Below are 14,216 nucleotides of genomic sequence, written 5' to 3' on the forward strand. Positions count from 1 at the left end.
AGATCAGTTGTAATCCCAGGAGATTTCCAGTTACCACCTGGAGGTTGGCAGCCCCAGGCATAAGAGGACTCTGGAGCAGGTAGTTACATAGGACCTTTCTGAAGGGGTAGGGAAGATTGCCACAAGTGGCTGGCTTTAGGTCTGGGACCTCCTCTTGGCTGCTGTCGCTTTCCCTGTCACCTTCTGGAGTCCCCGTGTACTGTGTGCGAACTCTGCCTCTCTTTTAAAGAGTGATAGCCGATGTTGTTGCTCCTGTGGGAATTAGTGCAACCTGGTTTGGTGGTTTGGGAAACTCGTGGGTTGCCTTCCTACTCACATGAGACTTTAAGGTGGCTAAGGCGTCTAACTCAAACCATGTAACCAACTGAAATAAGCAACAGAAGCCAGTGACGGTGGAGTAGAATAGAAATTAGAGGCAAGTGGTGCGAACAGCCCCCGGTATTTGGGCTAGGTTGGCCTAGCTGCCCCTGTGCCCTCCCCCACCCCCCGTTGGAACCCCTAGTCATTCTGCCACAGTGCCACACTCCCCCATTTCTGTCCCAGATGGGCCTTTTAGTAATTAAGTGGCTACTTGATATACTTGAGAGCTGGTTTGGTGTAGTGCAGGGGTCCCCAACCCCCGGGCTGCGGACCACTACCGATCTGTGGCCTGTTGGCAACTGGGCCACAGCCTGGCCCTGCAGCCTGGCCCTGCCCCCACACAGCCTTGCTGCCCTTTCCACAGCGTCGCCGCCCCTCCCGCGGCACCTCCAGCACCCTCCGGTTTTACGATTTTTAGGCCAGGGAAGGGGCAAAGTGCCACCTTCCACAGCTCTTTAAAGGCCGACAAACCCTCCCCCCCCCCCGCCGCCTATTGGCAGCGAAAACCTTTGTAGCAGCAGCGGGCAACCCACTGAAGAAGTGCCACCACCCTTGTCTCCTCTCCACTTTCTTTCTGGGCATGGGGGGGAGGAGACAAGGGCGGGGTTGCCCGCTGCTGCTACAAAGGTTTTTGCTGCCGATTGGCGGGGGGGGCGGGGTTTGTCAGCCTTTAAAGAGCTGTGGAAGGCGGCGCTTCGCCCCTTCCCTGGCCTTAAAATCGTTACAACCGGAGGGTGCTGGAGGTGCCGCAGGAAAGGCGGCGAGGCTGCGGGAGGGGCTGTGTGGGGGCGGGCAGCGAGGCTGCACAGTGGGGGGTGGGACGGCGAGGTTGCGTGGCCATGGGGGGGCGGGGCCAAATTCGGTGCCCTCACCCTGCTGGTCCCCAGTGCCGCAAAGGTTGGGGACCACTGGTGTAGTGGTTAAGTGTGTGGACTCTTATCAGGGAGAACCAGATTTGATTCCCCACTCCTCCACTTGCACCTGCTGGAATGGCCTTTGGTCAGCCATAGCTCTGGCAGAGGTTGTCCTTGAAAGAGAGCCCTCTCCAGTCCCACCCACCTCACAGGGTGTCTGTTGTGGGGGAGGAAGGGAAGGGAGATTGTAGGCCGCTCTGAGACTCTGTCCTTGAAAGGGCAGCTGCTGTGAGAGCCCTCTCAGCTCCACCCACCTCACAGGGTGTCTGTTGTGGGGGAGGAAGGAAAAGGAGATTGTAGGTCACTCTGAGTCTCTGATCCAAGGAGAAAGGCAGGGTATAAATCTGCAGTTCTTCTGTAGTATTGCTAAGACCTGCGTCATGCGAGTTATGGGGTATACACAGTATGAAAGGCTGTTGTGGTATTGTGTAGGATGTATGATAGGCCCTGTCTAATTGTTGTGTACGATTGACAGGAGTGTATGTGTGCAGTACAGTGTGTGGTAGAGATGCCAGCCTCCAGGTGGGACCTGGGGATCCCCTGAAATTACAGCTCGTCTCCAGGCTACAGAGATCAGAAAATAACTTACTTTGGAGGATGGGCTCTAGGGCCTTGTGCCCCACGGAGCTCCCTGTCCTCCCCAGGCTCCATCCCCGAATCTCCAGGCATTTCCCAACCTGCATCTGGAAACTGTCCCACTGCTGATGGTTAGATAAGACCTGGCAGCCCTCAGGGGTGGGAAGAAAGTGAGCGTGCTCTTTGGGGGATTGCTGTGTTAGAGGTATTTCCGGGTGAAGCAAAGCCCCCATCCCTTTGTGCTTGGATCAGTGGCGATGGGAGAAGGAGCTGCCGTCACTGGCACGTCCTTTGCAGGCCGACGCCTCCCTCCTCGCCTTTCTGCCCAAGGTTCCAAGCCTCCCTGGGATGACTAAGGTGCAGAGCAGCGGGTAGGCGAAGCTTGGTACGGTGACAGGAAGGCGGGGTCAGTCTGGTATCGGGGCTGGGGTTATTACTCAGGCACTCCAAGGCTGAGAACAGTTCACCTGTTCCCAGGAGGCAGCGAGGCACATGCAAGCGCCTGCCCGCCTGCGTTGCGGAAGACCGCAGCTGTAGCCGTGAGCCTCCAACCTGCTGCCGTGCAGAAAGATTAGGGCGGCGAGCTGTGTTCTCTGTAACGCCCTCCCTGTCTCTGCTTCCTTCCAGCCCCGCCACGGTTCGCCATGCAGCAGCTGGCTTCCTGCCTGGGCCTGTGGCTCTTCCTCCAGCTCCCCTACCTGGGCTCCGGGACGCGGGTGGTCTACAAAGTGCCGGAAGAGCAGCCGCCCAACACCCTCATCGGCAGCTTGGCAGCGGACTACGGCTTCCCGGACATGGGGCACCTCTATAAGCTGGAGGTGGGGGCCCCCTACCTGCGGGTGGACGGCAAGACCGGCGACATCTACACCACCGAGACCTCCATCGACCGGGAGAGCCTGCGCGAGTGCCAGCAGCTCTTTCCGGGGGAGCCCTGTTTCCTAGAGTTCGAAGTTTCCATCACAGACCTGATGAGCAACAGCCCCCGCCTGCTGGAGGGGCAGATAGAGGTGCTGGATATCAACGACAACACCCCCAACTTTGCCTCTCCCGTCATCACGCTGGCCATCCCCGAAAACACCAACATCGGGACGCTCTTCCCCATCCCGCTGGCCATGGACCGGGACACCGGAGCCAACGGGGTGGCTTCCTACGAGCTGATGCCCGGCTCGGACTCCCAGAAGCTCTTTGGCTTGCAGGTGGCCGAGGACCAAGACGAGAAGCAGCCGCAGCTGATCGTCATGGGCAACCTGGACCGGGAGCAGTCCGAGTCCTACGACCTCACCATCAAAGTGCAGGACGGGGGCAGCCCCCCTCGGGCGAGCAGCGCCCTGCTGCGCATCACCATCCTGGACATGAACGACAACGCCCCCAAGTTCGAGAAGCCCTTGTACGAAGCGGAGCTGTCGGAGAACAGCCCCATCGGCCACTCCGTGCTGCAGGTGAGCCGCTGCTTGGGCGGGGGAGTCAAAGGAAGGGCTGCGCCTCCCGCCGCCGGGCCCGGTGCAGATCTTCAGCAGCTTGCAAAGTGGGGAAGGGGGGCTCTCCTTGGGTTGCTGCTCGAGTGGGAGATCGGCTCTCGTGCCGGGGGAGGGGGTTGCGCCCTCTCAGATATATAAATCTCAGTGCAATTCGGCAAGATGGAGAGGAGGCGGTTGAGAGGCGATATGATCGCCACCTTCAAGTACTTGAAGGGCTGTCATATAGAGCAGCGGTCCCCAACCTTTTTGGCACCAGGGGCAATTTTTTCACAGACCAGGGTCGGGGGCACAATGGTTTTGGGATGATACAAGAGTGCACTTTATTTCTATTAGTTTGGTGTAGTGGTTAAGTGTGCGGACTCTTATCTGGGAGAACCGGGTTTGATTCCCCACTCCTCCACTTGCACCTGCTGGAATGGCCTTGGGTCAGCCATGGCTCTGGCAGAGCTGTCCTTGAAAGGGCAGCTTCTGGGAGAGCTCTCTCAGCCCCACCTACCTTACAGGGTGTCTGTTGTAGGGGAGGAAAATAAAGGAGATTGTAAACCACTCTGAGATTCGGAGCAGAGGGCGGGATATAAATCTAATATTTTTTTACATTGTAATATATAATAATTATACAACTCACGGTCCGGTTGCTAACAGGCCACGGACTGGTACCGGTCCACGGCCCGGGAGTTGGGAACCCCTGATATAGAGGATGGTGCAGAATTGTTTTCTGTGGTCCCAGAAGGTAGGACCAGAACCAATGGGTTGAAATTAAATCAAAAGAGTTTCCAGCTCAACATCAGCAAGTACTTCCTGACAGAGTGGTTCCTCAGTGGAACAGGCTTCCTCAGGAGGTGGTGGGTTCTCCTTCTTTGGAGGTTTTTTAAACAGAGGCCGGATGGCCATCTGACAGCGATGCGGATCCTGTGAATTTTTTTGGGGGGGGGCAGCGGTATTTGTGAATTTCCTGCATTGCGCAGGGGGTTGGACTAGATGACCCTAGAGGTCCCTTCCAACTATGATTCTGTGATTCTAAGATGGGAATGGGAAAAGTGTGGGAATCTTAGAACTGGGAGTCTTAGAACTGGCAGACCAGAACTGAGGGCCAACCTGCCCACTTAGAAAAAGAATCATGCGATACAGCCCTGGTCAGACTGCACAGCCTCCAAAGAGGTGGGAAATCTCAGGCCAAGTGCCACCACAAAGAAGTCCCTTCATGCAGAAGCCAAGTGCTTTTAAAAATATACCCTCCAGGGCACTCAGCTGGTAGGCTCTGAGGCAGCTTGTAATGAATGCAGACCTTCAATTAAAATGGTAATAAATAATCAACAATTAACAGCCAACTAATAATAGTCAGTATAGAGCCCCGTGGCGCAGAGTGTTAAAGCTGCAGTACTGCAGTCCTAAGCTCTGCTCATGACCTGAGTTCGATCCCCGGCGGAAGCTGGGTTTTCAGATAGCTGGCTCGAGGTTGACTCAGCCTTCCATCCTTCCAAGGTCGGTAAAATGAGCACCCAGCTTGCTGGGGAGAAAGTGTAGATGACTGGGGAAGGCAATGGCAAACCACCCCGTAAAAAGTCTGCCCTGAAAATGTTGTGAAAGCAACATCACCCCAGAGTTGGAAACAACTGGTGCTTGCACAGGGGAACTTTAGTTTTCTCAGCGTGGCTTTAATGGCGCCCTTCCCTTCCTTGAAAAGTCCCGTGGCGCAGAGTGGTAAAGCTGCAGTACTGCAGTCCTAAGCTCTGCTCACAACCTGAGTTCGATCCCCGGCAGAAGCTGGGTTTTCAGGTAGCCGGCTTGAGGTCGACTCAGCCTTCCCTCCTTCTGAGGTCGGTCAAATGAGTACTGGGGGGAGGGGGGGAGTGTAGATAACTGGGGAAGGCCATGGCAAACCACCCCGTAAAAAGTCTGCCGTGAAAACGTTGTGAAAGCAACGTCACCCCAGAGTCGAAAACGATTGGTGCTTGCACAGGGGACCTTTCCTTTCCTTTTTCAATAATAGTCAATAGATGATAAATATACCTGTTATATTAGCCAGCGCTCCTGGCTGGGCATCTTTGCCTGAAGCTTGAAGAGCCAGTTTGGCGTCGTGGTTTAGAGTGTCAGACTAGTGTTGGGGAGACCTGGGTTTCAGTCCTCATTCGTGCCACGGAAGCTGGCTAGGCGACCTTGAGCCAGTTGTCCTCTCTCAGCCTAAACCACTTCACAGGGTTGTTGTGAGAATAAACCGGCAGAGAGGAGAAAACAGGGTGAGCCGCTTTGGGTCCCCACTGGGGAGAAAGGCAGGAGATAAAGGAAATCAATGAATACATTGGAGCTGGCAAGAGGAGGCTGGGCTGAATCCTGTCCTCGGGGGACTAGCAGTGGGCAGGGAGGAACTGTAATGCTGTCAGGCATAGCTGGATGGAGAGGGGGTGCTGGGGGCTGCGTGGTTTTGAAGCTAGGGCCCAAGCAGAGCTGTGCCAGGAGGCTTCTCCAGTGCTGATTGCAGCCATCCGGAAGTGATTAGAGCTGCCTCTCCTCTCCCCGAGGATCTGATGAGCCCCCCCCCAGCCCTTCTTGCTCGCCGATGGAGGAAGTCCTCACCAGGGGGGAAGAGACAAGGGGTGAGGCCTGCTTATCTGTTGGGGCTGTTCCAATAAGTAGCCCCGCTCTGTTGACCTATTTTGCTGTAGCCTTTTAAATAATCTTGTGCAACTGCAGCCAATAAGGCAGCAGCTTGGATCCTGTGTGTGTGTGTGTTGGGCGGGGGGCATCTCACTGTTGGTCGTGGCTTGCGGAGTTGGGAGAAAAGGGACTTCTCCACTTCTGGGTGAGTGGTGGCGATGGTGGTGGAGGTGAATTCTGCAACTGGCACTTAACAGCCAGCCATCCTGAATGGCAGGATGCCAGGTGAGAGGGGCAGGCAGGCAGAGAAGGACTGGCCAGTTCTTTCCAGCGTCGGGTGCCCTTCCCCAGAGCAAAGGGGGAGGGATTTCTGGAGCATGGCAGGGCTTGCTGGGGGAAGCAGATGCACACCATGATTTTGCTTTGCTTGGCCCTCTGTTCACCTGGTGCCTTGCTCTTAGACTGACTGCCAACTTCCAGGTGGCACCTGGAGATCTCCCACTATTACAGTCAGGGCTTTTTTAGTAGCAGGAACTCCTTTGCATATTAGGCCACACCCCCAATGTGGCCAATTCTCCTGGAGCTTACAGTAGGCCCTGTACTAAGAGCCCTGTAAGCTCTTAAAAGGATTGGCTACATCAGGGGTGGGTGTGGCCAAATATGCAAAGGAGCTCCTGCTACAAAAGAAAGCCCTGATTACAGTTGATCTCCAGATGACCAAGATCAGTTCCCCTGAAGAAAATGGCTGCTTTGGAGGATGAATTCTATGACATCATAGCCTAGCTGAAGTCCCACCCCCACCTTCCCTATGCTCTATCCACCCCCCTCCCCCCAAAAAATCCTCCAGGTATTTTGCAACCCAGAGCCGGCAGCCCTGAAACGGGGCCTTGCGTGTGGACGTGGCAGCTTTGCTCCATAGCCCTTTGTAGCAGCTGGGCTGGGGATTGTTTCTTTCCCTTGGGCTGCAGTTGTTCCCTGCTTGCAGCTCTGTTCTTCCCGCCCCTTCCCCAGCAATCCGCTCTGCCCGGCCAGCCCGCATGACTGAAGTGGACAGAGAGCAGCCAGACGTTGGCCTTGCTTTGTGGGCAGCTTTTGTGCCGATCCCTCAAGAGCCTGGCTGATATAACCACGGGGGAAGGCAGTCCTTGACTCCAGCTGTGAACTCTCATGGGGTGGAGGAAAAAGTTGCCTTTTAAGGCACCACCCGGCCCTTGCCTGGGAAGCTGCCTCCCCCGGTGCCCTTTGCAAAACTGTGCCTTGAAAGAGGGGGGAAGGCCCCGGGGTCAAAGAGGACATGGCTGCAGAGGAGGGAGATGCTGTTGTCCCAGAACCCCTTCCCCTCTCTCTGAGGCCACAGAGTAGGGGAAGGGGTGAGGAAGCCCAGGTGGGGGAAGTCTGCTTCTTGCCCTTTGGAGAGGTGGCAGATGGGACCCTCTGGCCATCCTTGCTGGCACGCTCTCCTCTCAAGCTGCAGAAAGCCTAAAGCTGGTTTCCTGGACAAGAACAGCAGAACCTCTTCCTTCGTACAGGCTTCGTCTTCCAGACCGAGACCTCCAGAGGTGCTAGTCACCACATCTGGCCCTGAGTCATCCTTGCCGCTAGCCATCCAGAGGGGCAGAAGGTCGCACTGCTCCTCAAAACGTTGGCTTGTGGAAGAGCTCTTCTTTTGATCCCAGCAGATCAAAGCCGTGGTGGGATTGGGGTTGCCACAGTTCTGGCTTGGGAAACACCCGGAACTTTCAGGATGGTGCTTGAGGAAGGGAAGGAGCATAGCAGGGATGCAATTCCATAGAGCAGGGGTGGCCAGCGGTAGCTCTCCAGATGTTTTTTGCCTACAGCTCCCATCAGCCCCAGCCAGCATGGCCAATGGCTGGGGCTGATGGGAGTTGTAGGCAGAAAAACATCTGGAGAGCTGCCGTTGGCCACCCCTGCCATAGAGAGTCTGCCTGCCGAAGCTGCGTTTCCCCCAGAGGAACTGGACTCTGTGGTATGGAGATTAGCTATAAATCCAGGCAACACTTGGAAGTTGGCAACCCTAAATTAGGGGTTGGATATGGGAAGGGAGCCTCTCATTGCTGGATCCTGCAATCACTCAGAGAGCCAGCTTGGTGTAGTGGTTAAGTGCGCGGACTCTTATCTGGGAGAACCGGGTTTGATTCCCCACTCCTCCACTTGCACCTGCTGGAATGGCCTTGGGTCAGCCATAGCTCTGGCAGAGGTTGTCCTTGAAAGGGCAGCTGCTGGGAGAGCCCTCTCAGCCCCACCCACCTCGCATGGTGTCTGTTGTGGGGGGAGAAGATATGGGAGATTGTAAGCTGCTCTGATTCAGAGAGAAGGGGGGGTATAAATCTGCAATTCTTCTTCAGAGGAGGGCAAGGGAGCTGTTCCTCTTGGCAGCAGAGGAGAGGACTCATAATAATGGGTTTAAATGATGGGTGGAAAGGTCCTGGCTGGAAATTAAGGGAAACTTAAAATAGTTAGAATGGTTCAGTAGTGAGATTGGTTGCCTAGGAAAGTGTTGAGCTCCCCTCGCTGGCAGTCCTCAAGCAGCCACTGGATGAAAGATTGTCAGAGATGCTTTGGGCTGATGCTGCATTGAGCAGGGGGCTGGACTAGATGGTGTAGTGGTTAAATGCGTGGGACTCTTATCTGGGAGAACCAGGTTTGATTCCCCACTCCTTCGCTTGCACCTGCTGGAATAGCCTTGGGTCAGCCGTAGCTCTCGCAGGAGTTGTCCTTGAAAGGGCAGCTGCTGTGAGAGCCCTCTCAGCCCCACCCACCTCACAGGGTGTCTGTTGTGGGGGAGGAAGGTAAAGGAGATTGTGCTCTAGACTCTAAGTAGAGGGCGGAATATAAATCCAATGTCGTCGTCTTCTTCTCTATGGCCCCTTCCAACTCTATGATCCTGTGGCTCAGCTTCTAGGCAATTTCTTGTGAGGAGCTGGTCATCCTACACAGGTGTTGTTAAAGTCCGTCATGCCCACCTGGTCTCTGGGTTGTCTCTTTCAGCTGTTGCTGTCCCCCCTCCCTCTCCCAATTCCTGGCTCTCAGAACCGGCTATTCCCCAAGGGCAGGCAACTGACCCCTAAAATGAGCCGGAGGTCTGTACTGCTGCTTCCCTTTCTAGCTGGGCTGTAGCATCTCCGAAGCAGAGGAGACAGAGATCTCAGGTATTCAAAGTGCTCCCTGCAGCAGCCCCGGCTGAAGAACCACCCAGCAATGTGTTTCTGGTGTGTGACCTGAGCATCGACACCCAGCCCGGGAGAGAAACTTCCCAGCCACGCCTTTGGCACGTCCCACTTCCTTCCTACTGCTTGGGAGTCAGGAACCTGTTCACTGGGTTTTGGGACAGCCTTTCTTGGCAAATGCCTAGCATACCTGAGTGGAAGACAGGGCCTCTCAGCAAGACCAGCCAAGCCAGTTCCACCAGAAAATTGTAGAAAGAGGAACGTGCCTCTCAGGCATCGCCTGGTCTTTGGGTCGAGAGCAGAAGGAAGTCAGGACTCAGGAGCCTGACTGATTTTTGCAGTGCCCTTGTGGCAGAGGTTTGGGGAGGGATATTTGCATGAGGCAAAGTTTTGTGGGCTCAAGTTCTATAGGCTTAGTGTGTGGGGGGATGTGTGTGTTTGTGCCTGTTTGGACTAGTAAGCTTTTGGTGATTTTGTGTGGTGGGTGTAAAATTGTTATTATATAGAGAATCAGTGTCAAATTCCCACTCTGCCATGGAAGCTTGAAGAGGAAGAGTTGGTTTTCACACCTCACTTTTCTCCACTTCAAGAAATCTCAAAGCAACCTTTCCTTCCTCTCCTCACCACAGGCACCTTGTGACGCAGGTGGGGCTGAGAGAGTTCTGAGAGAACTGTGACTGGCCCAAGGTCACCCAGCAGGCTTCCTATGAAGGAGCAGTGGGGAATCAAATCGAGTTCTCCATATTAGAGTCCACCGCTCTTAACCACTATGCCATGCTGACTCTAGCTATCTAGCAAGGTGACCATGGGCCAGCCATACACTCTCAGCCCAACCTACCTCTCAGGGTTGTTATGAGGGTAGAACGGAGTAGAGAGACAATGAGGCATGGCATTTATTTCTCCACTGGAGAGAAAGGCAGAGTATGCATGCATGCATGGGTGGGTAGACAGACAGACAGACAGATAGATTAATTATAGTACATCTGTATCCTGCCATTCCTCGAAGTATGCTCCTGAAGAATGATCTCATTTCTCCCTCCTATGAGGAAAACTAAAGAAGTTTGAGTATTTTTACTTTAGTGGGAAACCCCCCTCTAGATTCAAGGAGGATGTTATGGGGGTGCAGAAAAGTTTATAAACTAAGTAGGGCTTTATTGAAGCAGGAACTCCTTTGCATATTAGGCCACATCCCTCTCACGTAGCCAGTCCTCAAAGAGTTTACATGGGATCTTAGTGCAGGGCCTACTGTAAGCAAGAGCTGCATCAGGGGTGTGTGGCCTAATATGCAAAGGTGTTCCTGCCACAAAAAAAGCCCTGAAATTAAGTATTAATTTGGGGAGAAAGTGGAGAGAAATAACACTCCCCCCCCCCTTAATACATTAGAGCTTGGGGTCACCCAATCAAATTTCTTGGCAATAAATTCAAAACAGAAAAATAACATACTTTTTTCACACAATGCATACAGTTGTTTATTTATTTAGCTAGCTTCTGTGCCTCCTCTTCAGGGAACCTGCCCAAGGCTTACAAAACAAAACTTGATAAAAACCTAGCACACCATAAAAATTTTAACTGAAACCCAGCATTAGAGACTGAGATGGTAAAAACCCACACTTAGGCTGTGGAATTTGTTGGAGCTGCCTTAAGCAGTTTGAAAGCGAGATTAGATACATTTATGGAGATGAATAGCCATGGTAGGTAAAGAGAACCTCCAGGTTCAGAAGCATAACACCTCTCAATTCCAATTGGTGTTGGGCAAGCAAAGAAAGACTGTTGTCTTGATGCCCTGCTTCTGGAACTCTTGGAAGCATCTGGATGTTACCTAAGAACATAAGAGAAGCCATGTTGGATCAGGCCAATGGCCCATCCAGTCCAACACTCTGTGTCACTCAGTGGCCAAGAAAAACCCCCCTAAACAAACAGGTGCCATCAGGAGGTCCATCAGTGGGGCCAGGACACTAGAAGCCCTCTATGTTCACCATTGGCTGTTAGTCCAGGTGTTCTTATGGCTGAGAAGGGACTTGAACTGGTGAGAGCCTGACATTTCTCTTCACTACACCACGACTGGTTCATTCTGTTCATTTAAGAAAATGGTCTCTTCTCTTGTTTGGTGGTGAACCACATCCAGGAAAAGTAAAAGGTCATTGGGCAGGTGTATAGGAGGATTACATAGAAGACTGGCCTGAAGTAATAGAAGCCCATTCCTTTCTATTGTCCATGGCCACAGCAGGCTGATACTCCTGGAGTTGGTGTGGTTGGGCTGTCACACAAGAAGATTCAGCAGTTATGCAATGAGCGTTATTCTCTAACATAGTCAACTTCTCATTCTCTCATTGCAGGTCAAGGCCAACGATTCTGACCAGGGGGCCAACGCTGAGATTGACTATTCCTTCCACCAGGCCTCAGATGTGGTCCGCCGGCTGCTACGGCTGGATAGAGCCTCGGGACTTATCACCGTACAGGGTCCTGTGGACCGTGAGGACGTCAACGTGCTCAAGTTCTCAGTGATGGCAAAGGATAAGGGGGCCAACCCCAAAACGGCCCGTGCCCAGGTCGTGATCAGCATCAGGGACATGAACGACAATGCCCCATCCATTGAAATCCGTGGTATTGGCTTGGTGACCCACCAGGATGGAATGGCCAATATATCAGAAGACGTGCCGGTGGAGACCCCTGTGGCTCTCGTGCAGGTGTCTGATCGGGACGAGGGTGAAAACGCAGTGGTGACTTGCGTGGTGGCGGGCGATGTGCCGTTCCAGTTGCGGCAAGCCAGCGACACTGGCAGTGACAGCAAAAAGAAGTACTTCTTGCAGACCACCACACCGCTCGACTACGAGGCGGTGAAGGAGTACACCATTGAGATTGTGGCCGTAGATTCAGGCAACCCTCCCCTGTCCAGCACCAACTCCCTCAAAGTTCAGGTAGTAGATGTCAACGACAATGACCCTGTCTTCAGTCAAAGCTCCACAGAGGTGGCGTTCCCCGAAAACAATGCCCCGGATGATTTGGTCGTGGAAGTGAGTGCGACTGACGCAGACAGTGGGTCCAATGCTAACTTGGTGTACTCGCTGGACAAAGAGACTTCGCCCCAAGGCATTTTCTCCATTGATCCCGAGTCTGGTGAGATCCGGGTAAAGACTGTGCTGGACCGGGAGCAGCAAGAGCGCTATGAATTCTTGGTGGTTGCCGCCGACAAGGGCAGCCCGAGCCGCAAAGGCACCGCGTCAGTCGCCATCAATGTCATGGACCGCAATGACAATGACCCCAAATTTATGCTCAGTGGCTACAACTTCTCTGTCATGGAAAACATGCCACCCTTGAGCCCAGTGGGCATGGTGACCGTTATTGACGCAGACAAAGGGGAGAATGCCCGCATTCATCTCTCCGTGGAGCAGGACAATGGTGACTTTGTCATCCAGAACGGTACTGGCACTATCCTCTCCAGCATCTCCTTTGACCGTGAGCGGCAGAGTACTTACACCTTCCGGCTCAAAGCTGTGGACGGCGGTGACCCTCCCAGATCAGCCTACGTTGGAGTGACCATCAATGTGTTAGATGAGAACGACAATGCCCCGGTTATCATTTCTCCGTCGAACGCCTCCTACAAGCACATTCTGCCTCACACGAGTCCTGGGCAGCAGGTCATGAGCGTTGGGGCGGAAGACATAGACTCCGGGGTCAATGCGGAGTTGCAGTACAGCATCACTGGCGGAAACCCCTTTGAGCTCTTCAAGATTTCGCCACACAGTGGAAACATCACCTTGGAGAAGGAGATCCTCCGCAAGCACCACGGGCTTCACCGGCTGGTGGTGCGAGTCAACGACAAGGGCAAGCCTTCCCGCCACGGCACAGCCCTGATCCACTTCTACGTCAACGAGACATTGGCCAACCGCACCCTGCTGGAGACCCTGGTGGGACACAGCTTGGACACGCCCCTGGACATCGATATCGCCGGCGACCCGGAGTATGAGCGCAGCAAGCAGCGCAGTAACATCCTCTTTGGCGTCATCGCAGGCATCGTCACTGTCACCCTGGTGATCGTGCTCGTCGTGCTGGTGCGCTACTGCCGCCAGAAGGAGGCCAAGAGCGGCTACCAAGCCGGCAAGAAGGAGACGAAGGATCTGTACGCGCCCAAGCAAGGCAGCAAGGGCAACAAAGCCAAGAGCAAGGTGAAGAAGAGCAAATCCCCCAAGCCGCCCAAACCCGCCGAGGACGAGGAAGAGACAGGCCTGCAGAAGTCCCTCAAGTTCAACCTTATGAACGACTCCGTCAGCGACAGCCCCCGCATCCATCTGCCCCTGAACTACCCCCCTGGCAGCCCGGACCTGGGCCGGCACTACCGCTCCAACTCCCCCCTGCCTTCCATCCAGCTCCAGCCCCAGTCGCCCTCCGCCTCCAAGAAGCACCAGGTCGTGCAGGACTTGCCCGCCACCAACACCTTTGTGGGCACCGGCGACAGCAACTCCACAGGCTCCGAGCAGTACTCAGACTACAGCTACCGCACCAACCCCCAGAAATACACCAACAAGCAGGTAGGAGAGCTCGTGCTGCACCCTGCCGCCACTCCCTCCCGCCACGCCAGGGCCATATGGACGGAGGTGTGGGAGTGACTCGGACGCGGCCCGCTCTGCATGAATGGACCCGGCCCTCTGGGCACGATGTCCGGGTGCGAGTCGCGCCACAGGACTGCTCGAGAAAGAGGCGGCCAGCCGGCCCGATGAGTAACTGTGGGGAGGGGGGGAGGGGAGAGGACTTCCTGGCTGCAGAATAGCAAGGCGGCCTCCAGGAAGCAGAACCCTGGCACTTTCCCAGGGATGGGTGCAGCTTCTCACCATGCCGGCTATCCTGGAACCCTGGGCAGCAGAGCACGTTTCATGCAGGCCCTTTGTAACCGGTCTTAGTTGCAATACAAAAGGGCTTGGAAGCTGTGCCGCAGGGTCTTTGAGTGTGTGTCCTGAGCTCCCGGTGCTCTCCCACTGAGAAAACCCCGGCCACAGGTGGCAAGGGCTGCCCCATTCCACTGCAGCAGCCTGACATCACCAGCCCCACATTGCCTTTGAGGGGGTGCATGGGGAGAAATGTGCATGCATCAGTGATGTTTCTGCCTT

At 54.6% G+C, this 14,216-nt stretch overlaps 1 protein-coding gene across 3 annotated transcripts in view; it reads left to right on the forward strand.

The window, feature by feature from the left end:
- Positions 1 to 14,216, forward strand: part of PCDH1 (protocadherin 1) — a 121,860-nt gene that overhangs the window by 10,178 nt on the left and 97,466 nt on the right. For all 3 annotated transcript variants that reach the window (XR_009556174.1, XM_060253579.1, XM_060253578.1), the window contains exons 2-3: positions 2,478 to 3,289; positions 11,448 to 13,640. Coding sequence is in view for 2 of the 3 variants with exons in the window: in XM_060253579.1 (XP_060109562.1) it covers positions 2,478 to 3,289; positions 11,448 to 13,640 (3,005 nt within the window). In the remaining variant the exon portion in view is untranslated. The remainder of the gene's footprint in view (positions 1 to 2,477; positions 3,290 to 11,447; positions 13,641 to 14,216) is intronic.

This window comes from Heteronotia binoei, chromosome 14 (assembly GCF_032191835.1).
Source record: "Heteronotia binoei isolate CCM8104 ecotype False Entrance Well chromosome 14, APGP_CSIRO_Hbin_v1, whole genome shotgun sequence".
NCBI lineage: Eukaryota > Metazoa > Chordata > Lepidosauria > Squamata > Gekkonidae > Heteronotia > Heteronotia binoei.